This window comes from Lutjanus erythropterus, chromosome 1 (assembly GCF_056507025.1).
Source record: "Lutjanus erythropterus isolate fLutEry1 chromosome 1, fLutEry1.hap2, whole genome shotgun sequence".
Lineage (NCBI taxonomy): Eukaryota > Metazoa > Chordata > Actinopteri > Lutjaniformes > Lutjanidae > Lutjanus > Lutjanus erythropterus.
The window spans coordinates 22990237-23016344 of NC_139317.1; the positions used below are offsets into that span (position 1 = coordinate 22990237).

The window sequence follows — 26108 nt, forward strand, 5'->3', positions numbered from 1 at the left end:
TGTACAGGTGCAGACATGGAAAGCATCACTTGTCCCACGCTAACTTTGGTGGTTCTTTTCCTCAGCGGGGCGTGTTATGCCGAGGAGGAGACAGAGGCTCTCTCCTGCCCAGAGCACCAGGAGGGTTTTGACGGCTCTTGCTACGAGTTTGTTTCTCTGCAGCGGTCCTTCCTCAGTGCCCAGGGGTGGTGTGAGCGAGGTGGGGGACACCTTGCCTTCATCCTGAATGATGAAACACAGCAGTTCCTTCAGAGGCACCTGGAGCCGGGGAAGGACTGGTGGCTTGGTCTGGCCCCTGCAGCTCCGAACCTCACACTTGATTCTGCAGCCACTGAGGGTGAGAGGACACGTGGACAAGGGACAGTAGTAACTGCATTATTTCTAATGGATTTATATATAGACTTTTGTGATGTTGTCTCTTTTGTTGCTTCTATTGTTTAATTTTTATTTATTTATTTACTTAGTTTTGTTGCTTTTTGCTTGTCTTCTTTTTATTTCATTGCTCTTCTTGTTTTATAATTTATTTATTCACATTGTGTCTTGTTTTGACTTTATCTTACTGACTTTATATTAATTTTATCTTGATTTTGTTGGCCTTGCTATTTGGCTTCTGTTGATATATTGCGTTCTGACTCCCTGTTTTTTTTTTTTTTTTTTTAAAGCATTTTAGTGCTATAGAAATAAAGTTCTTCTTATTATTAGTGAGTTTACATGTATTTGAGTGCTAGGATGTAGTCCAGCTAGAATAGAAATTCATAAAAGCCTGCAGAATTCTCTGAAACCTACCATTTTGGTAACTAAATCCTTTTTTGATATATCGGTAATGAATGATTATATCTAATAATTGAGTGAAAAATGTCAGAAATGGAAATGATCACCACAGCTGGTATCTCGTCAGGCAGGTTTCTTGTCCATTGTGTAGATCTTCAAAGTGTTTGTTTACCCACATTGTTAGAAGACCAGCACATTTGGATATCTCCCTCAAGCAGCAGGTGTATTTCTCATTCATTTGAACGTCTCAATGGGTTTGCTGTCACATGGCCTGATTTACAAATGTGTCTTTATTTCCCCTTCACAGAGAATGACGCTTAATCATTCAGCCGCCCTGTGACCAGCTCAGTCTGTTGCTTTGTTATTTTATGATCCCCGAAATTGCATCTTAACAAGAACCCTATAAGAAGAAAAGATCTTAACATCTGTAGCGTTAATCTCTTCTGCAGCATTTTGCTTGAGTAACACAATTCAAAGAAGTCTGATCAAGTTAAATGGTGTGATTTTGTTGTCCTTTCCCAGGTTCCCTTGCGTGGCTGGATGGCTCAGATGTCAGCTACAGTAACTGGGTGAACGTGCCTGATGGACAAGCAGCTTGTGGACACATCATGAGACATTCAGGCTTCCAGTGGGAAGCCACAGTGAACTGTAGCCAGGAGCTCAACTTCATTTGCCAGTTTGGTATGCACTAAATAAAATAACATATAGCATTCAATGTATGTTGTGTTTGCTCTTCTTATATAATTCTTCTTTTTTTCACTCCTCAGATTCTGGGAGATCTATCGCATGTGATGGCCAAAATGCAACACTGCAATGTGGTTCTGGTCAAGTTATAGAGATAGATGACAGCTTCTATGGTCGAAAAACAATTCACTACTGCAGATCCAAACTTACAGCCCCGCCCACATCCTCCCAAGAAGAGTGTAGCTGGATAGATGTGATGGATTCTGTGACAGGTACTATGAATTTTATATTTGTGTGTGTGTTTTTTTTTTCTTGAACATGACATGTCAAATTGTTGTAAGGAGTGTTTCTCCTTATTTTCACTGTAATACACCAATTTAAAGAGCTACCGGAGCCTCTCATCAGAGGGTTGTAGCAACACCAGCAAGATTATTACAATTTTTTAGGGTGAATGTTGAACATTGTCATTTACTTGACTTGTGTGTCATTCCAGATCATTGCCATGGACTGCAGGCTTGCCAGGCTTCGGTGAATCTGAGCTCTTTTGGTGAACCGTGTCCTGTGCTGGGAAGTTACCTTTCTATAGAGTACCACTGCAAATATGGTCAGATTTGTCCTTTTACTCCCACTATTGATCAGATTTACCTCTATTAAAAATAATACTGTAGATCAGCTTTATTGTCATGTGCATTAGAAATACAATGAAATCCTTGTGCTTGCCTCTCTCTGCCTTGAACACATCAACACACAATACATACTTATACTACTGGTTCCCAGCCTGGGGGTCCTAATCCCCACCAGGGGTCGCCAAAGCTTCCTGGGGGGGTTGTGACGCCTTTTTGATTTTAAGGGGTGTCAGAAACATTTTTTTAGAAGTAGATCTATTGACCTTTATCTCAGCATTTCATTTATTTCTGTGAATGAGACTAAATGAAATGGTTATTTTTCAAGTTCAGATTATTCTTTAATATATAAACAGAAAAAAAAACACTTAACATACTACATTAAGCATGTATGATAATTTAAAAATACATTAGATGGACAGAGAATTGTGTAAAAAGTTCCTAAAAATATCAGGTAAACTCACACAAACTTCCTGTGTATTTAATGAGAGAAAAGGGATTCCAAGGAAAAAGGTGAGGAACCACTAGACTACACAAAGAGTCCATACATTAAATACAGAACACAATACTGTAATGCAGTAATGTTATGGAGAGTATTATGGAGAGGAGTGGCTCATTTATTGGCTTACAGAGTTTATCTAAACAGTGTATGTGTAGTCCACAGTTTGTTTTGTGTTAGCTAAAGCTGCGTTTGATGTCGTCACCTTCAGACTATGTAGTGTATGTCTTATGTTCCTCTTTTTGTGGCTCAGCCAATTTTCTTGCCCTTCAACTTTCACCTATTTTACCAGCAGAACTATGCAACCTGTCAAGCTAAACTTGCAAGTTCACTTTCAAGTCAATAAAAATGATCGCATCACTGGGTGTAATTAGTATAGAAACTTAAGATGAACTATTGCCAATACTGTTAACTATACTTCATTGTATTCATTGTAACGTGGTGCATTAAGTTTCAATTGACGGTGTGATTTCCTCTCAGGACTCCAACTTCTAATGAGCAAGCTGGCAGCCGTCTTTGATAACGTCACCATCACTGTGAAGTGGCTCCTGCATCCTTTTCAGGGAAACCTCACATGCACACTGAACACTGGAGATGGACACACTATCGATCCATACAGCCCAGCTGAGTGAGTCGATAGATAGATAGATAGATAGATAGATAGATAGATAGATAGATAGATAGATAGATAGATAGATAGATAGATAGATAGATAGATAGATAGAGAGGTGATTCTTAATTATTCATTAGCTTTATTATTTAACTGTATTTTACCTGTCTCATAGGATGGAGAGTATTGTGATGCACAGATTCACCCGTCCCGGTGTTTTCATGGTTGGAGTGGAGTGCACCACCAGTGACTGGCATGTCACAGCTCAGAAAGCCCTCACCATTCAGGAGCCTGTTGGCGAGTTTGGTAACATTACTTGCTATGGTGGAAATATGTCAGCAGGTAGCACTAAATGCAACATGCACCATAGTAGGCCTGTTCAGATCCAGGTTGTGGTGGAGTCAGGTAAGTCAGTGTCACTGTGGGGGGCAAATGCTTCGAATAAACCACTTAAAAAATACAGGTTAGTGTCATTACGTTTTCTTTTGTTAATAGGCACGAATGTTTCCTACGCAATTCAACACAAAGACAGTTTGGTTGCAAACTTGTCCGTGGACAGAGGGGTCACGCCCCACAACCTTACACTGAGTGCAGCTGTGGTGGAGAATCTTGGACATGGCTGCCACAACCTGACTCTGACCGCCTCTAACAGGGTCACAGCCCACACAGTGTCCACTGGTCTGGAGCTGTGTCTGCTGCAGCCTGTCGAGGGCCTTCAGGCCTCAGTCATAACAGAGGGAGACGAATGTCCAGACTCTAGTGATCTCGTCATTGGTGTTTCGCTGGAGCGAGGAGCTCCTGTGGAGCTGCTCTTCACTCTGACTGGAGCCAGGGACACTCTCTCCGAGACCAGAAAAATGCTCAATGGGAGCTTACAAATGTTTACATTCTCCAGCCCGCTTGAAGGTACTTACACTTTAACTTGTACTGTCATTAAATGAATCACCCATTGTATATAAAATATGTGTTCAATTCTTTTTAATACAACCTGTTTTGTAAAGGACTGTTGAAGGTGCAGGTACGAGCCATGAATGACTTTGCTGCCTCTGAAGGGGACGTGGACTTAGAGAAGATACTTCAAGCTTGCCAAAATTACTCTGATGGTTCCCTAGATGAATATGGAAACACAGTACGTAGGAGAATAACATCAAAAATGATGACCTGTGCACAAATTTATTTAATCTATTGTTAAGTTATAAGTTATATGCACAGGTGTTGCTTGTTTCTGCTTGAGCACAATGACCTTGTTTTTATTTACAGACAGGTAACATGAGTGTTGATGACTTGAAAATAATTGCTACACCAAACACCTTGGCTGACTACACGCAGACTGTTACACTGAGCGTAAATGGAACTGAATCATTTCCCCGCAAAGGACTCACCTTTAAATGGAAATGTAGTAAGTAGAACAATTACTGTAATTCACCACTTTAAATGTTTTTAGATGATAATTAAAGTAATGACACGGGATGAACACTATTAGATGAACACAGACAATCCAAAACAAAAACCTGTGAAGAACAGTGAAGCTTTATACAGCATGTTTCAAAACAAATTATGAAGGATATTATTCTAACAGCACAGAGGTTTCTGATCATTTGTCAAGCTCAGTTTGGTCACTGGCTGTCTGGATACTGCAGTATTTTCCACACAGTTTGGTTTTATTTCCCCATTTCACCACCAATTATGTAAGATGACAGCAGCAATACAAGTGAACATTACCAGTCTCCAACTTTCGCTTTCATTTTACCAGAACTGGTGTCAGGCTCTCAGTTTCATTTCAGTGTGGATCACCATTACATCTTTAATCAACATATTTTGCTTTGCCAGACCAATTTGAAACTACCAATTAGTCTGGAACCTCCCAGTTCATTTTCGAGGGGTGTTATCTCCAAATGCCTCTGGATGCAATTGGATAGATCTACAACCACTCAGAGTAATGAAATGTGTGGCATAGCCCAGATAAAGCAGACTACAGTGTGAAGAGATGAGCTGTAAGAGTGTGGCATCAATATGCCTATACTTTTGGGTCTAAATGATTAATAGATACAAAAGGTTTTGGAATTGGTCCAGTAGATTGTGACACCTGGCTGTCGTAAAACAGACCGCAAAGGCTGTAATGTAATCATCGGGGGCAGTTGCACCCATCACAGCACATTGCAGTGAGTGCTTGTGTTTGCAGCTGAGAGGCTCAGATTGTTATTCTAAGTTTCTGACAACATTAGGATCCATACAGAGACAGAATCTTTTGTTAAAGAGCGTGATCCTTTTCGTTTCACCAGAGACAACTGTCATATCACTCTCTTCAAAGTCCCCGTACTCGACTGACAACAACAGTCATTTTACCTCACAGATCATCATAAAACACACTTCATTCAAACAGGCCAGACAGAAAACTCACAAAAACCCGTCCTCCCTCTTGCAGCCACCTTGGTTGTTTGGCAGACCAGATCCAGGTCGGCTGGAAACGGAGCGGCCGGCTGGTCAGATTCATCTGCCAGTGAATAAAAATATAAAACATGAGTTCAGAGATTTCCAGGCTACATATTTTGATCACAATGATCAGAAAGTGTCTTCTGTTTTCCATAAGTATACTCCAGCTATTCTGGATTGTTATCCACATTTCTGAAGCCAGGTTATTGTTTACATGTTAACATCAAACACAGAACCTCCAAAACTCACCTCACTGTGTCAAACAGGTGTTTCAGTTTGAATGTTTTTGGGGTTGTGAGTGATGGCGTTCTGTTGTGTTTTTGTTTTTTGGTCCATGCCCTGCACATATCTGTCTCTGTAATCTCTATTTTAAATTTCTGCCTCTGATTCTGTCCTTACAGAAGGAAACTGCAAATGCAGAAACAGCACAAAGGGTGAAACTCATCTTATTGAAAAAGATTGCCTTCCGGATCCCTCTGATATTTTTAAGTACACTTTAAAAGTGATGAGAGCAGCCTGGTTTAGGAAATGGATAAAACTGGGTTCAGCTTCAAAGTGCATCAGATTTGCTCCAAAAAAATTCACAGACATTACGATCAGGTAAAAATCCACACATCGTCAAAGATCCAGAGAATAATTATTCTGCAGGTTGTTGGCAGGGGCTGACATGCAATATTTGTTGTAGAGCTGCATATATTTAAAGTTGCACCATGTCATAGTTGTACATTTACTTTTATTCTTGCAGTTGTGAAGATTGTGCTTTGATAAATGTGAACGATGACGTAAAGCTGAGACTGAACTGTGTAAGGACTTGCCCACAAGTACTTTGGTATATTGAGGACCCCAAACCTTTGACAGTAAGTCTGTAATAGCATTTAAATTGATAGGATGGATTGTTGTGTCAAACAATTATTAACTGTTGATCTTTTCCCAGGATGACCTTGAGAAATGTTACTCCCTAGCAGGAAGGAGGCCACCTATTGAGAAGCAGGATGGCAACACTGAATATGTTGTACATAGTCAACATCTAAAAGTTTCAAGGCATACATTGCAAAACATCAGTGTGATCGCCTACGGTGCGTTTACATCTTTTAGTCCCATAGATTAATTGTTTGCATAAATTGGGGTTTGACCCCCTTTTGCCTTTTTTACAGGCAAGACAGAGCCAGGTTTTGCCAAGTTCACTTTGCCAATACCAGGTCCTGAGCCAACTGAACCAGATGCAACTGACGCACCTACAGACCCCATCCCTCCCTCATGTAGCATCTTTCCACCATCAGGAACGGTTCTTGATGGTTTTGACATTACCTGTGAGCCAAGCTCTTTCTGCTCCACAGGATGTGTTTATTGCTTCAAAACAGACACAGGTGAGAGTAATAATTTTGTTAAATAAGAATATGTGTTTTCAGGGTGCTTACAGGTGGTGGAAATCCTTGGAAACACTTTTAATGTTTTAATGTAGTGCTGCTTGAAATTGTAAATGAATTTCTTTTATGATAAAACGATCTCTGACTGAATAGTTTTGTTTGTTTTTTTAACATAAAGAAATAAAATCAGTCAGAGGGAGCCTAACTGTTAAGTCCCTCTGATGGAAAAGTGAATGACAACAGACAACATGCCAGAAGGCTGCTTTTTCAATGAGCGTTGGCTTCAAAACAAAACAAAACAAAACAAAAAAAAAAAAAGATTTATTGAAACTGAAGTGATTTGTCTAGTAATTATTTGACTGATTACTTTATGTTGGCTCAGCCGGGTTATATGGGACGCCGCGTCTACTCACAGACAGGTGCCCCATTTTGAAACATGAAACTTTGAAGTGTTTGCCTTTAAGTTGTCACTCCTCTCTGTAGACTGTTATTACAAAACATAATTTTGGTTGTTTATAGCATAATAACATCTGATTTAAAGTGATGGAGACATGAAATGAGGTCTAATCATTTGAATATATACAGTATATATATTAAGTGTGTATCAATATGTCATTTTCCACTGTTGTAAGATGCTGTAAAAGCTTGAAAATGCTGATAGGTGCTTGAATGTGACTTTGGAAAAGTTATAGGTGCATGTTTGGAATTGACAGATACTCAGTTTGACACTATAAGTCTATTTTCACATTTATCTGCTGAAGGGAAAACAAATGAGTACCTGCCCTTTTAACAACCCATATGCAAGTAAATAATCAAGTTTTACTAAACTGTCTCTTTTATCTTCAAGGCAAACATCTCCGCTGCAGTAATGCAGCTGAGGTGAAATCTGTCTTCCTGCCTCTCGGAGATAAGAACAAGAATTACAGTTTGTCTGTTGTGGTGACTGTGAGAAATAAAGACGAGAAAGTCACCACGACTGTCTCCACTCAGGTTTGTGAGAGAAATTCAAATTGGAAAAACAGGTTGGTCAGGTCAAGAAAATGTCTATGAGTAATTTACTGTGACTGTTTATGTTCCTCAAGGTACGGAAAAGCAGCTCCAGCTCCTCTGTGGAGGCTCTCACTTCTGCAGTGGAGGACACTATGAGTCAGTTAGAGCAGCAGGGTCTGCTCTCTGGTGAGGCTCTCGGGCAAATGTTCACTTCAGTTTCTGACATGCTGAACGCAGAGACCAGCCAGGATCAGAAGGATGAAAGGAGAAAGGTAACGGGATGTTATTTGTGGTGCTTACAGCTTGTATTGTGGGTTGAGCGGAGAGCAGTGTTGTGTTAATCTGGGCTTCCTTCTCTTTCAGCTCAGAGAGCAAATGCTGACCAAAATGACCGTAGTTCTGCTGGACTCACCCAGCAACACAACTCAGGAAGTGCAAGTGACAGCCAGAGCTGTGGCTGGACTCACCCAGCGCCAAGACGAGCTCAGTCCGGCAGCTCAAGTACAGTACAGTAGATCAGTGCAGCTATATGACAGATATTTCAAATTATAATTTACATTTGACGAAATGTTCGCTTCACTTGTTTTAAAATGTCCACTGTCAGAAAATGCAGTATAGACAGCCCTTTGTAAATAGGCAATAAGCAGTAATTGCAGCCTAATACAAAATGCTCCATCAATAAATAATACAAGAGTTAATTATTTTCTAAAATCACAAAACAACAATGAATAAGAAAAGATGTGCATCTCAACTTTTTGAGCACTGGACTAGACTGGAGCTTATGTCCTCCTCAGGATTCAGGACTTTTTTTTTTTTTGTATATTTATCTCTTTTTATTTAATGAAAGAAACATGATATAACTCACCAGAGGACAAACAAACCAAAATGCACCCTAATCAACCCTAAACATCCCAATAGAGACAAATTCCCCACGTCATCACAACAAATCTGAATAAGAAATGAAGTGGCTTAAGTTAGTAGTAGCTTAAAGCAGATTAAATTAAATATAATTCCATTATTACATGGAAAAGAGGAAGAAAAAATGAATGTATTCCACATTTCTTTTAGTGTCTTGCAGCTTCAATAAATGTATCCTTCCATATAAATATATCTTTCCAGAGTAAAGTATTGTGTAATACATTTAAAACATTTTAAAATTATTAATATTCAAGGAATCCTCACCAGCAGCTTTTAAAATCATTACTCATCCCTTGAACCTCCCTCTAAATGCCAGAAACAGCACGACATGTCATCCTGTAACTGACATAATGATAATTTGGCATTTTCACAATTTATCTTTTGGTTCCATTTTTTAAAAGGGCATTTAATTTCTGAATATGATTTATCAATAAATGTAATATGCAGCAATATGCAGACCAGGCTGTTTAACTGCATTTTCAACTCTTTAACTCTGCTTTTTTCAGTCAATAAATTGTGTTGCTCTAGTATAATAGCCTACATGTTCATCAGCTCTTTTGATCGACTGATCAACTTTATTCTGTTCTGTTGCTTTATTTATTTCCTCTCCAGGAAGAGGCAGGATCATTGTTGGTAGACCTCAGCTCCTCCCTCCACACTGTCAGCATTAATCAAGATGGCAGAGATGATGGAGAAGTTGTGCAAGCAGCTACACCAATAGTTGAAGCAGCCAGTAATATTTTAAATGTTTCATCAAATGTAAGGACAAAAGTATCATTCTCTAAATATCTGTTTTTCCTCAATCCTCTACGGACTTTTCTAAACAATATATGATATGTTTTCTTCAGAGAAAAGTCTCAGATTTTCTTCTCACTGGGATAAACAATGTTCAAAGTGCTTTGCTGAATAATAGAAAGCTGAATGGAGATCCTGCCATCATTGATTCTGGTCAGATCAGTGTGTATGTCAACAGGTAAGAGACAACTGATGCTGGCTCAAACATGTACTTAAAAATCAGCCACAGTTTGCTGACATTCTGAAAATATTTGTCATTCTGCCTCCTGCAGAATGTCTCCAGAAAAGATACAAATGCAGAACATAAATGTCCAGAAGAACAGCTCCACCAGATTTTCCTTCCCCAAACTTCCTGCTCATGTTGCCTCTCCAGAGGAGCCAGTGGATGTCAGAGTAAGTTTGTGTACATAATAAACATTTACAATCAATTTAAAGATGCTGAGGTTTTCCCTATTCTCGAACATCCATAATGCCCGAACCAGTTTAAAAAAGGCAAACTGGTTCATTCTTAGATGATGAAGTTACTATTTCGATCAATTACAAATCTGAATTCATACATTTAAAGGGTTAGTTCAGATTATTTAAGTGGGGTTTGTCCATAGTCAGTGCATTACCTACAGTTTGGAGAAGCAGCAGGAGAATTGTTGTAAGAAACTAAGCAATGTACTTCTGTTGACAGGGCAGCAAAACGCATTTTAGCCACCTAAAAAAGGTCCACTTAAAAATATCAACATCGTCCTTTTCTGACAGGAAACTGCTGTTACTTAAACCAAATCTCCTCTCTCCAAAGTAGCCAGACTTCATTAGCAAAAACAGTAATTTTACCTTGCAGAAGATAGGAGTTGCCGTTCTACTGCTGCTAACCCGTTAAATCACAGAGGTCACACAATAAATAAATTAGGTACCTGTGTTCGTTTTTGCCAAAGGAGTCTGGTTACTTAGGAGGGATTGATATTTGACTTATATATCAGTTTCCAGTGGGAAAAGGCTGTCTGATGGCAAAGTAAATCAGAGTAAATATTATAAATATAGCGTACACTTCTTTCTGCCCTCCAAACTGGGGGTGTGTCGCTGACTATGGATAAGTAACGTATCCAACCACACTTCAAAAAATCTGAACTATCCCTTTAATGTTTGCACTCTGGTCAATTCATGTAATTCTGAGAAGGCTAAACAGAATGTGGAAGAGAGAAACATTGAATTTCAGAACTTTATTAAAATCTGACATAATCTAAAAATCTGGAAACAACAGAAAAGACTGAATGAAGTAATCTGAGTCTCATTTTTGCACAATTTTTCTTTTGTTATATACCCGTTTCCTTCTAGATGATGAGTTTTGAGACAAATCCATATTCTTGGAAGGAGGACAACATCACAGGTACTGTAGGATCCGTCTCTCTCACCAGAATGGACGGCAGCGTCATCCCAGTAGAGAACTTACCTGATGAGATAGAGGTAATATTTGTTTTAAGAGTTACTTTACTTTGGATAGAATTGGTCGACTGCACAGAATAATGTGTTTTCGTGCCTTTCAGATTCTCCTGCCGAGGCTTGACGTTGGGCAGGAGAACAGCACAGTCCTGGACCTTGCCAATTTCAGCACATTAATAATTGATGTTCCCTCGCCGGATGTAACACTGGTGCTGAAAATGGAGCCGTCTGAAGAAATTTCCTTCATGCTATTCCTGGGATATAAAGATTATCCAAATGATGACAAGTACGTGGCCAAGACTCAGATCCCTCTAGAGAATTCCACAGAAGGTAAATTTAAAACTACCAGAATTACCTTTTATTACTTTATACAGGATACGGCTAAAAGTCACATTTAAACTACACAGTAGAGAGATAGTGTGGTGTATTGATTGTCCATTGCTAATGCATCTTCTTTCAAATGTCATCTTGTTTATTGATGAAATTAGGCTGCATTATGTTTGCCACAAATGCCATAAACTTTTCCCACAGGAACAATCAACACATAAAGTAGTGAGTGGAAACAACACAGTTATGTTTCCATCGTTGACAGACACATTAAAGGTGCAGTAAGTGATTCTGGAGAAAGACAGTTGATTGTTTAATCTCGTTCCCCGGTCATTAAATTTTTAGTTTTGGAAATTCGACTCAACAGTCAACTATCTTAGATCTTCTAAAGCCTGAAAACAGAGCCAAGAGGAGGGGCATAGTTTTGAATTACATTATAGTTAAAGGAATAGTTCAGATCATTTGAAGTGGGATTGTATGTGTTATTTATTAGCTAGTAGATGGTGGTCAGCATACAAGCATGGAAACTATACAGTGAACTGCTGTGAACAGGGTAAGAAGCAAAAAGTATTTTCGCCACTTAAAACAGGTCTATCTAAAAAAATCAAAGTCTGTTTAAGCGTTCACTGTATTTCCACCACTTTACTTTGCCATCAGGCAATCTTTTCTGAGAGGAAACCACTGTTACACAAGACAAATAATGCTCTCTCCAAACAAACAAAACTCCATGAGTGAAATCAGTAATTTTACCCTGCAGGACACAGGAGTTTCTGGTTTACCACGGCCTCAATTGGTTATTTTTTTTGTGTTATTGTGTGACTTCGGCGACTCCAAACTAACCTTTCAAAAACTGAAGTCACATAATAACACAAACTAACTAACAGAAAGAGGCAGTGTTGGACCAGCAGCTCCCATGTCCTGCAAAATAAAAAGACTCGCCTTTGGAGTTTGGTCAGTTTGGAGAGAGCAATTTTTGATGTAAATAATGGTGGTCAGTTAAACTGTTGTTGTTTTGTTGTTGTTTTTTTACATTGTCCCCATCCACAGCATTACTTTACTGAGCTTCTGTGCTGATTCTGCTTCTCCAAACTGGGGGTGTGCTGACTGCCATCTATCGTATGTGATGCACTGACTATGAATAAATACCTCATACAACACATCAAATAATGAAAACTACCCCTTTGAAGGTTATTATGGAACTTTTGCCCAATGACACCAAAAATAAACTTCCTACCTGAGTTTTAACTATGAGTAATTGCAGATACCATCCCTGCAGAAACCAGTGTTTAGCTCTAACCTGCCATATTCAATGATTAGGGAATGTGTGTTTCTGTATATGAACACATCTGTCATTTTAACACAGCAGAGAAATATACCTGGGTGCTGAGTCCCAAAGACAGAACTGCAGATGTTGGAGTGCACTACCTTGTTATGAAGCCCATTGTAGAGCCAGGCGTCAAATCCATCAATGCCACCGTCACTGTTACTTCCATCGCCGCTCAGTGCAAATACTGGAATGAAACTGGGTCTACTTGGAGTGAAGACGGCTGCAGGGTGAGTGAAAAAAACAAAAAACATCCACAGTGGCTGCATCAATCCATGTTTGAAAAGTAGTCTGTACTTTCAACCCCTGTAGTTTGATGTTGACATTTAGGTCAGTAAACAGTAGACAACTGAACACTTCATTTCAGTTTATTTATATATGCATGAATATTTATTTTACTTTCTTAAAATAAGTTTCTTAAAATTCTGCTTTGAATTTATTTATATTTTTTCTGTCATGCTTTTCCTCCTGTAAATGTAAAATAATAAAATGTTTTGATCACAAAAAGGAAAAGTGATCTAATAGAAATTTTACCAGCTAGTTAATTTCTTTCTTTTTTTCTTCTACAGGTCGGTCCGCTCACCACTCCTTTGGTCACTCAGTGCCTCTGTAACCACTTGACCTTCTTTGGCAGCTCTTTCTTTGTCATGCCGAACTTGGTGGACGTGTCACGCACCGCAGAACTTTTTGCTACGTTCACTAACAATCCCGTGGTGGTGTGTTTCGTGGGGGCCATCTTTGCTGCTTATCTCCTGGCGGTGGTGTGGGCACGCAGGAAAGACATCCAGGACTCAGCCAAGGTAATTCTCTTTCACCCATAATATATTTTTTAACCCCCTTTAGACAAGTCTCACACAATACACACAATATGAAATCCTCCAAGTATCAGTTCCACAGCAGAACATCACATTAGAAACTCTGCATCTGAGATGTTGTAATGATGAATCCAACCATGGTTCAAATTTTATAAACTCATGGTTTTGTGCCTTAAACCTTTTTCTACAAAACAATGAGTGACTAGAACCATCAGTTCAATTAAAGAAAAATAAAGTACAATATTTCCTCAGAAAAATATTGAGTAAATACTCATGTAAAGTATAAGTACCTATCAAGTTACAATGTGCTTCATATAAGGCGGCAAATTAAATCGTTCATCATCAATCATTCAAATCATTAGAGTTTACATTGAAGCATACATATAAAAATAATATCAGTTCTCTACTTTAAAAGAATTTATTTTTAAAAATTCCAAAAAATAAAGAGACAATTCAAACAAAATAAAAACTCAGGTAAAATAAGCTCTCTAATTAAAGTGTGTCATGAGAAGACATTTGAAACATTTGATTTAGCTCTAAACATATTTTTCATTGAATTTATGTCCTTCTATGTTTATTTATTTGTTCAGTATCGATTATTTTAGTTAATTGTCAAATATAATCAGTTTATTTATTGCTTTATAAAGATCTACAAGACTTTCTGGGTACTCCACAGATTTACTTACCAGTACTACAGTACATACATACTGTAGCTGTGAGGTCCTCTGGTATTCAAGTCTGAAAATCTTCCATCACAGGTTCTTGATTTTGAATTAATATTATACAAAAAGGCAATATATGTATATATGAGTGAATAGTCGAGTAAAGTATCAGTACTTGTATGAAACACCTGCTCTGACGTACTACAAAATGTCCAAACATTAAAATAGTAAAGTATTAAAAGACTGGTTATTTTTGTTATATTTATTCTAAATATGTTTTTATTTGAGAGAACATTGGTATTTGATTTATACATGGTCTGTGATTTAAATGCATTTCATTGCTTCTTTTATCTCATTTGATGCTCTCATTCACTGTAGGTCAAGATAACAGTGCTTGAGGACAACGACCCGTTGGCTGAATATCGTTATATGCTGACATTTAGCACAGGACATCGGCACGGTGCAGCCACCTCCTCTCAGGTCAGTAATGCCTGGTAAAGCTTAAAGAGATTCACAGAAACAAATCCTGTCTGCTGCTCTGGTCATCTCTGCCCACCTTGTTTGTTTTAGGTGACGATAACTCTGCTGGGAACAGAGGGAGAAAGTGAGCCCCACCACCTGACAGACCCCGAGAAGCCGGTGTTTGAGCGGGGCGGGGTGGACATGTTTCTGCTCACCACACATTTTTCTCTCGGAGATCTGCAGAGCATCAGACTGTGGCACGACAGCTCTGGAGCACACCCTGCGTGGTACGAGCCAGAGGGCCAGACTGACGATTAAATCAAAGTTAGAATGAGTTTGTGCTGCTGTAGATTATTATTGATGTTATGCACAGGTACATCAACAAAGTGATGGTGCAGGATCTGGAGAGTGGTCAGAAGTGGCACTTCCTGTGTAACTCCTGGCTGGCTGTTGATGTGGGAGAGTGCACTCTGGACAAGGTCTTCCCCGTCGCCACAGAGATGGATTTGAAGAGGTTTAGGTAAGACCAGCTAGGATCTAATAAAAACATGTTACTGCAGAATTTAACTTGATTCTGTCTCATTGTTGATTTATTATTTTTCCTGACATTTTCTAGTAACCTGTTCTTCATGAAGACAGCCAAGGATTTCCGTGACGGCCACATCTGGTTCTCTGTCATTAGTCGGCCCCCATGCAGCACCTTCACACGTGTGCAGCGAGTGTCCTGCTGTTTCTCCCTGCTGCTGTGCACCATGCTGACCAGCATCATGTTTTGGGGAATCCCTACTGACCCCTCTGAGCAGACCATGGACCTGGGTAAGTAACAAAATACTAACACTCACACTCAGTAGAATACTTTTAAGTTGTTGTTCAAAGCCCCACAAGATCCTATTCTAATTCTCTTCATGCATACATAATTAAGATTATTCTTGGCTGTCTGCACTGGCAAGAAAAAAGATTTCTACTTCTAGTTTCTGCATCAAACTTTTCCATGACAATGACCTGAGGCAGGTAAAGTATGATTGGGACGGCAGTGCTGAGGGTTTAATGGATAGATGAGAATCTGTAGAGGTGCATTCTTGTATTCAACATAATTGAATCCACTGAAGAATAATAATAAAACAATAATGACAACAAACCTTATTTGTATAGCAAAGTGCTTTACAACAAAGAAAAATTACATGCACCAAGTGCTTCACATAAAAAAAGACATAGAAGTAACATAAAACCTGGGAAAGAATGTCATAATTAATGTAAATAATAATAAAATTAAAATCAAAATAGGGTTCATATAGTGCATATCACAGCTGGTTGAATACTGAAATGAAGATCAGTTTTTAGTTTTCTTTCAAAAATATAAAATTGTAAATAATAATCTAGTGAGGTGGCTTCCCTGAAGGAGAACTGAAAGGACCTGTCCTTTAATCACATCCATTTAAACTCCATTTACTTTGCAGGTCATATTGAGTTCACCTGGCAGCAAGTTATGATCGGAGTTCAGAGTTCAATCATCATGTTTCCCATCAACCTCCTCATTGTGAGCATCTTCAGAAACACTCGTCCTCGCGAGAAGCCCACCAAACCAGATGTGTCCAAACATGGGAAGACTGGCCGAGTTTCTCCCTCGCAGACGTCTTCCCCTCAGAAAGAGCTGAAGGACATCACACCAGACACTGTGATCAAGGTGAGGAAGCAGATATCCTCATTAGTGTTTTGGCGGTAATACTAACTCCTCTCTTCTACATGTCTTAAGTTCTCCATGTGGTTTCTCTGTTAGGACATAAAGAGAATTGCTCAGTCGCTCTCAAAGGCCATGAAGAGTCCGTTGCCTGACCTGCAGCTGCGGCCTGGACAGCAGGCCGACATCAACACTCTGCTGTCTCTGGTGGAGGACATCATCAGACAGCAGAACCGAGCGGCCGGAGACTTTTACACTGATGACTCCAAGAGGGATCGTTCCATGATCCTCAGCTTACGAGCAGTTAATTTACAAGGTAAACAGCAGCAAAGCCTTTACAACACTCTTGATATCATATGTTTCTGATTTTTATTGGCTGGTTCATTTGGAGGACCAGACCAAGGTTAATATAGTTTAAAAAAAACTGAACTAAGATCTCAAAATAGATGTGAAAAAAATGTAGTTGAAAATAAAAACATTAGAAAAAAGGAAAACTAACTGAAACAATATTGTGGACAAAGAAAACTTACTTAAATTAGAAGGAGTAAGCCTTAGTTTTTAAATTGATTATGGCCTAACTCTGCTAAAAATAAAAAATTAAAAAATAAATTATTTAGATGGAAAATATAATTTGTAAAGTAAAGTAGAGGCATGTTGAGTACCTATGTGTGCCCTGAATGATTTAACTTCTTTGTTGAAATACTGCCACGTGCATTTGACATCCTAACTGACAAGGACTGATTTTTGCATGGACAGAAGACAGTGTGTGGGGGAGTCCAGAGAAGACCTCAGATGAAGTTCAGAAGAAGAGCAACAACAGCAGGTATCTTTACAAGCAGCTGTGTCATGTTGAGAAGGAGCTGGGTCTGTTGGGACCTTCTCGTTTTCCAAACCCGGAGAGCTTTAACCGAGCCATGCAGCAGGTTCAGGGAATGAAGGGTCTCCTGGAGTACCACCTCCCCTCGTCCGGCCTGGACGGGGACCAGCTGGACAGCAGCCCCAGTCCAGAGGAGAGCATCAACGGAGACTCTGCCAAGAAGAGCCGTCAAGGAGGGCTGCCGTGGTGGTTTGTGTTTATTGGCTGGATTCTGGTGATTGCAACCAGCGGTGTGTCGGGATACTTCACCATGATGTACGGGCTGACCTACGGGAAAGACCGCTCTATAAGCTGGCTCATCTCCATGGTGGTCTCCTTCTTTGAGAGTCTTTTTATCACACAACCTCTGAAGGTGAGCGACATTACAGCTAATGGTTACAATATACAGGGATAAAATGGATAATACTGCAAATGTTTTGTTTTGAAAGTAATTCATTAAGTGATATTAGGGTGTTTCCAATGTCCAGCCTTATTCTGTGTTTAATAACACTTTCTTTGAAGACCACATCTTTAGTGTGTACAGTATTGTATAGTGTGTTAAAGCGGGCATGAACTCTTTCAACAGTCATAAAACATTAAAGGTGTGTCTTATAATGAATTATAAGTTCAAGTGTCTTATGGATGTTCTTAGCTAGTTATAAACTATAGGGTCTGACTGATGGGGCTTATAGCACATGATGAAATTATCAACAGTCAACTGTAATAAGGACTCATAGTGTACTATAGAAGTCCATATAGTATCACAAGTTATCATTGTATGCGTGAAGTTAAGTGAAGTACATATTAATACATCGATAATAATTCATGCCTCATTGTAACATTTCATTTTAAACCATTATATGTTTATGGGCATAGCCATAAAGCATTATGAATGCACTGCATGTATAATACACTACAGAAGTGTTACCAATGTTACTATACTGATATATATTTATGATGTACTGACTAAAATCAATCACTGTTACATTACTTCTACTACTTCTTGTCACATCTCACAACATATTTTCCACAACAAGGCCCAACAGAGCCAATTAAATGATTTCAGTGTTTATTTAAATTAAGTTATTTTAAAAAAAAAGTGCTTCAAACAAGGCAGCAAATTTAATGACCAAATTCTAAAATCATTACATTTTACACTGAAACATGTAAAAACATCTGTGATCTAAAGGTCTAAAAAAAATAATTTTAAAAAATTAATAAAAAAGCCATTCAAGTAAAAAAAAAAACTCAAGTAAAACAAGCTCTCTATAATAAAAGTGTGTCTTAAGAGGACTTTCAAATTAATGAATAAATGACTTAAATCCCACATAGTTTCAGCTATAAACATATTTCTCATTTTTAAATATCATCTGTTTATTGATGTGCTTATTCATTTGTAAAGTCTTACTTATTAATTGTAGTGACTCCAGAAAACAAAAGAGTCGCTGAGAGAGGTCGGGCCTGGCTGCTTGTCTCATGCACTAACAGAAAAAAATCACAGATCTTACTTTCTAACTTTTTATTCATGAAAAAAGGATGAACTAATTATAACTTGCACAAACTCATAATCAAAGCTGTCACAGTGATCCAAAAAAGTAGCGGACAACAAATAATATGGCGACGCAGCTCACCCTCTTTCTAACTAGGCACAAAGGTGAACAGGTGCTCATATGAACTAAAAATATCTCTGCCCACATCCACGTGACCCACTATCTCCCTCATAACCACAATAACACAATAAAAGCTAATATTGTAAACGCTAACAAATTATACCAAAATATAAACCAGCATACACTGTAATATTAATACAAAAATATTTCTCTGTGAGTTCAGTCATGGCTCCTACATTACTTCCATTTTCTATATTTGTCAGTTACAGTATCAACTAATATCAACTGTATTTCTTTATAAACATCTGCCAGCCTTTCCAGATGTGCTTCTCAGTACTATAGTACATACATACTGTATTAATAATGGATCTGTGAGGTTCTCTGATGTTTAAGTCTGAAAATCTTCCATCACAGGTTCTTGGGTTTGCTGCTTTCTTTGCGCTCGTTCTGAAGAAAGTTGACCAGGAGGAGTACGGAGAGCCTCAGATAGATGACAGTTTGAGAAACACAGGTATGTTTTTTTTTCCAGTTTTCTATGTTGTTGAATCATTTAGTGTGAAAATAACAAAACGTATCAGTTCAGTATTCCTCTCTCAGATGATCCAGATGCAGTGCGTGCAGCCAGAAGAGACAGCACATGCAGTTTCTATCAGCCACCTCCTCCCACTGATATCGAGAGAATGAGGAACAACATGATTAAAGAGCAGAAAGTCTTCGCCCTCATCAGGGAGATTCTCGGTAGGAAAACCACTTTCATGCGTAACAACACACTGGGCAAAGCATTACAGTTTGAGATGCTGATCATAGATATTTGTTTGTGATGCAGCGTACATGGGATTTATGTGGGTGTTGCTCCTGGTGGCGTACGGTCAGAGGGACCCCAACGCTTACTTTCTAACCCAACACATCCGACAGAGCTTCAGCAGAGACGTCTCAGACAGTATGAGCATTCAGGACGTGTTCAACTGGGCAAACTCAACTCTGCTGAGCAACCTGTTTGGAGAGCACCCAGGTCAGTCAACATATTGTGAAGTTATTAACTGTCACACATGACTGTTTTGCTTGAATTTCCTTTAACATTTGCAAATCCTGGAATGTAAATCACACACATTGAGCTTTCATCATTTCATCATTTTTATTTGAGAGATCATTTGACAAATAAATAAGTAGCTAAAATCAGCTTATTGTTAATAGTGGCCTGATGGTTTTCTCTAACTAAATTAGCAGCGACACAACTACAACTTGGATCTGACAACAAAATATTAAAAGTTGTAATGATGATGATGATGATGATGATGATGATGATGATGATACATTAAAGGAGTATTGCACATTTTAATGTTGGACTACAAATGAGAATTTACTGATATCACTCCTATGTTTCTTTTTGCACTTAGAACAATATTACAATTAATTATTATTTAACTTCGCAATGCCTCAAATTGAATTCTCACTTGTACATTTTCAGTGTCAAAAGGCCCTGTGTGATTTGAAACATGAGTTAGTTTTGGCCAAAACTATAGTTTATTTGGACTGTCAGTGTCAATAAGAGGGCTTGAAAATCTGTCACAGGATTCATCACAGATGGAAACTCCAAGTTGGTGGGTAACGCTCGTCTTCGTCAGGTGAGGGTGCAGAAAAACTCCTGCCTCGTGGCTCCCTCCATGCAACAACCTCAGCGGGACTGTCATGCTCCGTATTCATGGGAGCTGGAGGACATGGGCTCCTACGGTCCAGGCTGGAGTCGCTTTGAGGGCGATAATACCACTCTGAACCTTCCCAGCCCGTGGATGTACCAGTCCCAGAGAAAACTGAGGACCCTCCCCATCTGGGGCAGCGTGAAGCTCTACAGAGGAGGAGGGTTTGTGGTGGATCTGGGGCCAGATTTACAAAACTCCACCAGGTAAGCATTATAATACATTAAGGACCCAATGAAATTAAACAATAAGTCTACTAATTGATTGGTTGACTGAACTGGAAGAAGCTGAACTAGAACAAAGCTACCCCTGAGAGAAATCCAGATTTCTTAACTTTAATAACTTAGAAAAAGTAGTTCAAGCTACTTTATATATATATATAAAAAAAGGATCAATGTACATGTGAAATGAGGCTCTCTGCTAGATGCCACTAAATCCTACACACTGGTCCTTGAAGGTATAACATAATTGTGTTTAAATGTACGACAGTTGTAAATCGTATCATTTAACCATGTTTTTTTCTCTCTTTGTAGATCTCTTCAGTACCTTTACGACAACACTTGGCTTGATGTGTACACCCAAGCGGTCTTTGTGGAGTTCACTGTGTACAACGCCAACGTCAACCTCTTCTGCATCGTCACACTCATGCTGGAGACCACAGCTATCGGTAAGAAGTCCATGTTCAGCTACTGTGTGCGTGAGAGCTGCGCGGAAACCTTTTATAAGAATCGTGTTATCTGTCACGTTGTGTTTCCTCCCAGGAGCTTTCCAGTTCCACAGTGAGCTTCAGAGCGTGCGTCTTTACCAGTCGACTGGTGGCCTTCACATCTTTGTCATGGCCTCTGAAGCCATCTACTTCCTGTTCATCATCTATTACATGTTTGTCCAGGTATTAATTCATTATACCTTGAATTTACAACCATTACTTGTATTGATAGATAGATAGAACGAGGTTGTTCACACAGACTTCTCTCCTCCTGACAGGGAAAGCTGATGAAACAGCAGAGATGGGCTTATTTCAAGAGTAAGTGGAACCTGCTGGAGCTGGCGATTATCATTCTCAGCTGGAGTGCACTGTCTGTCTTCATCAAGAGGACTTTACTTGGAATGAGGGACATGGAGTACTACCAGAACCACAAAGACCAGTAAGCAAAAATAAAAACACAACATATACAAGTGGGCTTTATTGACTTGGGAAACATAAGTTTACACTGAATTGAATTGAACTGAACTGAATAAAACTTTGTAAACTAACTTTCTTTGAATAATAAAATAAAACTGAATTAAAAAACAAAGCATCCCAGAGATAACCGAGTTAGCAGTGAACCTATACAAATGCTCTTGATGAGCACATTAATAAATAAAATATGTCTGAAAAGGAGTAGGAAAAAGCAATGCTTATATCGCCAAAGCAAGTGTGAAATAATATAAAACTGGCATGATAATAAAATAAAAACAAAATGAAAGAGAGTTTATGAAGACATTTAGTTAATACATACAGATAAATAAACAGATAAGAGTTACTTATGTACAGATGAGTAACTAAAGAGAAAAGAGAAAAGAGCAGACTTGAGATTCAAAAATAAATACTGATACAGTGAGATACAACAATTTTAGTAATTGACTAATCATTGTAAGAAATTTTATCAAATAAAACTGTCAAACATTTGTAGGTTTCATTTGTACTGTATTTCCATTCATACAAATACAGTGAGATACTATCTTAATATTGTTATTAGCATTATTGTGTCACTTTTGTTGGTATCTTTATTATGTATTGGCTGTCTCATCTCTTTATAAAGTGTCCTTGGGTGACTTGAAAGGTGCCTATAAATAAAATGTATTATATTATTATAATTGTTGTATTAAAAACAAGTTTTTCTCATTTATTGTGCATTTGGCTTATTTAATTTCTATTTCTTAATCTGCAAAACACAGTGGGAAATCAATGCATCTGACATTTCAAACTAACCTTTGGAAATTAATGTTTACACAGAGAATCTATTAACTGAACTAAGTTACAAGTCACTTAACAGGAAAACATCAACAGATCAACAATCATTTCATCACTCTGTCGAAAAGCTTTTTTAAATAGATTGTTAAATAAAGGCTCTGTCCTCTCATGCTCTGCCTCCAGGTACGCGAGTTTCCATGAGACGGCCAAGGCTGACGCAGTGCTTGGGTATCTTATTGCCTTCCTGGTGCTGCTGGCTACAATCAAACTGTGGCACCTGCTGAGACTGAACCCAAAACTGCACATGATCACAGCCACGCTGCAGAGGGCCTGGACTGATATTTCAGGCTTCCTGGTGGTCATGACCATCATGTTCTTGGCCTACTCCATTGCTGTGAGCACTTTCCCACACTTAGTATCAACATGCTGTACTTTTTTGAAATAGAACTAATTCAAAGGAAAAGGATAGTGGGGTTATATCAGACACCTATCGACAGTCAGTGTATTACCTGCAGTAAATGGCAGTCAGCATACCCCCAGTTTGGAGAAGCAGAGTGAAGCATTTGCACAGGAGCAGAAAATTGTAGTTAGACAGCCTTTTCCAACAGGAAATAACATTATATAAGCCAAACATTGCTCTCTCACAATCAACCAGCCTCCATTGGGGAAAAAACATCATTTTACCTTGCAAAACATGGTAGTTGCTGGTCTACCACTGCCACGATCAGTCAGTTTGTTTGTATTATTGTGTGCTTTCAGTGACTCTGAACTAACCATCTAAAAGTCACACACAAGACAAACAAACTAACTGAGCATGCCAGTGGTAGAGCAGCAACTCCTGTGTTCTGTGAGGTAAAATTGCTGATTTTGCCAGTGGAGTCTGGTTGGTTTGAAGAGAACCATATTTGGCTTACACAATGGTGGTTTCCTGCAAGAAAAGGCTGCTTTATGGCAAAGTAAGTAAGTAAGTTTTGGTGGCTAAACACATGTTGTTGCTGACCCTGTTCACAGCAGTACATTACTTAGCTTCCTACAGTGGTGCTCCTGCTGTTTCTCCAAACTGAGGGAAATGCTGACCGCTTCAAATAATTCAAACTACACCTTTAACATAGAGATGAACTTTCTACTTCTCAGTCTAACCTGATGTATGGGTGGAAGCTGTACTCCTATCGGACTCTTCTGGATGCTGCACACACCATGATCAGCCTGCAGCTTGGTATTTTTAACTATGAAGAGGTTGGTATGCGTCTATTATAACCGTAGCTCAGCAAGTTAAAACAGCTGATCCTTCTTCAGTGTGTGTCTTCCTCCTGATCCCTCAGGTTCTGAAATACAATCCAGTGCTTGGCGCTTTCCTCATTGGGTCCTGCATTGTGTTCATGACCTTTGTGGTCCTGAACCTCTTCATCTCCGTCATTCTGGTGGCATTCAGTCAGGAGCAGATACATCACAAGGTAACTCACCCACGCTGAGTATGAAATGAGTGAAATCTTACCATTATAGGAACAGCCTCTCGTGATTTGATACTCTGTGGCTTATTCCTGTCACTCGCTGTTCTTGCAGCCGTCAGAAGAGGATGAGATCGTGGACCTGATGCTGATGAAACTCTGCAGTTTGTTTGGACTCAAATGTAAAAAACAAGGTGGCGACTGCCCAGCTGAGAGGCCAGTTGTTTCATCTGCTTCAAATAATGGACTCTCTACTATTTCTTCTGGAATTCGTGAGGGCTGAAATGTTCCCACGGAAAGCTTTGCTTCAGGTTTTTGCTTGCCATAGCTTTCTTAATTTATTCAAAACAACTTGCTTGGCTGTCGTCTCTTGCTGCCTTGTGACTGAATATTTAGCTCTTGCAAGCCTATAAATTATTAGCATTTCTCTCTACTGCTGCAGATCTGTCACTATTGTAGGAGAAGCTGAAACAAGCATAAACTGAGAATAATGTTATACACTGATGCACTGTATTAAGGCTGCTGTTTATTTTGTTAAGCAAATAAATTTGTGTTTCCATGACTGAATCTTGCACAGAATGCTTTTATTCCAATGAAATGAATTGATACCAGTAAAACATTGTATTTGCATCAATTTGACTAATCTGATTCTTAAAAAAGTTTAGTAAAGCAGTTTAGTAATAATGATCTTTGCAGTGAGAAATGATGAATCTTTTGGGACAACATGTGTAAGGTTGCTGCATTAAATAGAACTGATTATCTAAAAAGTGCAGATCGTAAGGTGTATGATGCTACTACCTCTGGATGTTATCAGATTCAACAAGGTATCATTTTACTGTATGTGTATAGTCAAAATAAATAGTAATCTGTAATAAGATCTGGAGATCTGTGTGAACCACAAACATTAGTAAGCAGTTTATATCTATTACCAGGTGCCTTTAATGTCATTTCAACATGTTGCTACTGCAATTCATCCATGGCTCTAATGGACACTGAAATGAAATGGAGCTAAATGTTTAGATTTAATCATCGGTCTGACTTATTCTCATCACATATGTCACATTATCAATATCCTCATTAAATTACTGCCAGATATAGTCTGTTTCTAGGCATGCAGATAGTTTGATGTTCTGTGGCTTTGGGCTGTCTACTACTGAGAAATCAGTTTCATTAAACTCAACTGCACTGAGAAGATTATAATATGGAAGTACATGACCTGCAGCAAAAAGAGATATTGATTAGTGAATGTAAAGGTTGAATGACAACAAATGCCAGCTGCTACCTCTGAATGGGGGGAGCTGAGACAAGGCAAAGTGGTAAGTGATTCCTAGATACTGGAATACACTGCTTGGTGAGGTGTTGTTGGCCTATTGTAACTCAGCAAGTCAAGGATGAGCCTTAACCTTTTACATTTAATTAAGGAACGGTAGTGTGTTGCAGATTCTTTCTCTGAACTGAAATAATAGTCAAGTGAAACATATTTTTATTGGTTAATTTTATGATGCATATGGTTAATGGAGATAGATGATTGTAAATCCTGCTCAAAATTCATCACACATCTCGTAATCATATTTTTTTTCTTTATTGAACACAATCTGTAAATAAATGAGCATCTTTCAGCAGCCAGACACATTGTGAATTATTGTCCAAACAATTTCACTCTAGTTGAAAATTTTTAAAATCATATGATTTCTAGGAGAATTTGGTGACGATTTCTCAGTTTTCCTACACCACCTAAAGCTAAAGGAGTATATGTTTAAAAAAAAAAAAAAAAAAAAAAAAAGAGATCTATCCCTGTAATGATTTTTTAAAACTCAGGTTCAATGTTGATTTTTAATGAGAATGCTTTTTTTGTAAAACAGAAACAGAAACAGAAACACATGAACATCTGATGTCCTCTTGTATCTATTTTGTTTTGGATTTCCACAATTTAGTATTTTATAATATATATATATTTTTACAAACCTTAACAGAAAATTGTTTTTTTTTCTACAAGAATTTGATAAAACTTTGGACCCCTGACAGAGAATTAAATAGATTTATCTTATTTTATTTTATGCACTCTATTCTTTGGTTTTCTTACTTTCTTTGATTGTATCTGCTCAGTCTCGAATAAAAAATAAATATACAAAGTAAATATACCAAAACAATAAA

At 38.5% G+C, this 26108-nt stretch overlaps 1 protein-coding gene across 2 annotated transcripts; it reads left to right on the forward strand.

The window, feature by feature from the left end:
- On the forward strand, window positions 1-24516 carry LOC146332910 (polycystin-1-like protein 2). Of its 2 annotated transcripts, XM_084717238.1 has the most exons (40): window positions 1-337; window positions 1294-1452; window positions 1539-1727; window positions 1949-2059; window positions 3058-3205; window positions 3363-4093; window positions 4189-4316; window positions 4448-4586; window positions 6022-6220; window positions 6366-6477; window positions 6555-6696; window positions 6775-6987; window positions 7835-7977; window positions 8070-8249; window positions 8341-8478; window positions 9508-9654; window positions 9744-9868; window positions 9963-10083; window positions 11017-11145; window positions 11226-11451; window positions 12812-13002; window positions 13342-13572; window positions 14628-14729; window positions 14820-14998; window positions 15085-15231; window positions 15328-15527; window positions 16169-16395; window positions 16489-16705; window positions 17146-17618; window positions 19270-19366; window positions 19453-19593; window positions 19682-19867; window positions 20428-20758; window positions 21086-21219; window positions 21314-21441; window positions 21537-21697; window positions 22690-22900; window positions 23641-23742; window positions 23829-23960; window positions 24070-24516. In XM_084717238.1, the coding sequence occupies exons 1-40, from the start codon at window positions 16-18 to the stop codon at window positions 24235-24237; spliced, it is 7560 nt and encodes a 2519-aa protein (XP_084573364.1). In that variant the 5' UTR covers window positions 1-15; the 3' UTR covers window positions 24238-24516. The 2 variants fall into 2 exon arrangements, with proteins under 2 accessions (XP_084573364.1, XP_084573355.1); XM_084717229.1 differs by lacking the exons at window positions 1-337; window positions 1294-1452; window positions 1539-1727; window positions 1949-2059; window positions 3058-3205 and having other exon boundaries at window positions 3358-4093; window positions 12815-13002.
- The last annotated feature ends 1592 nt before the right edge of the window (window positions 24517-26108 follow it).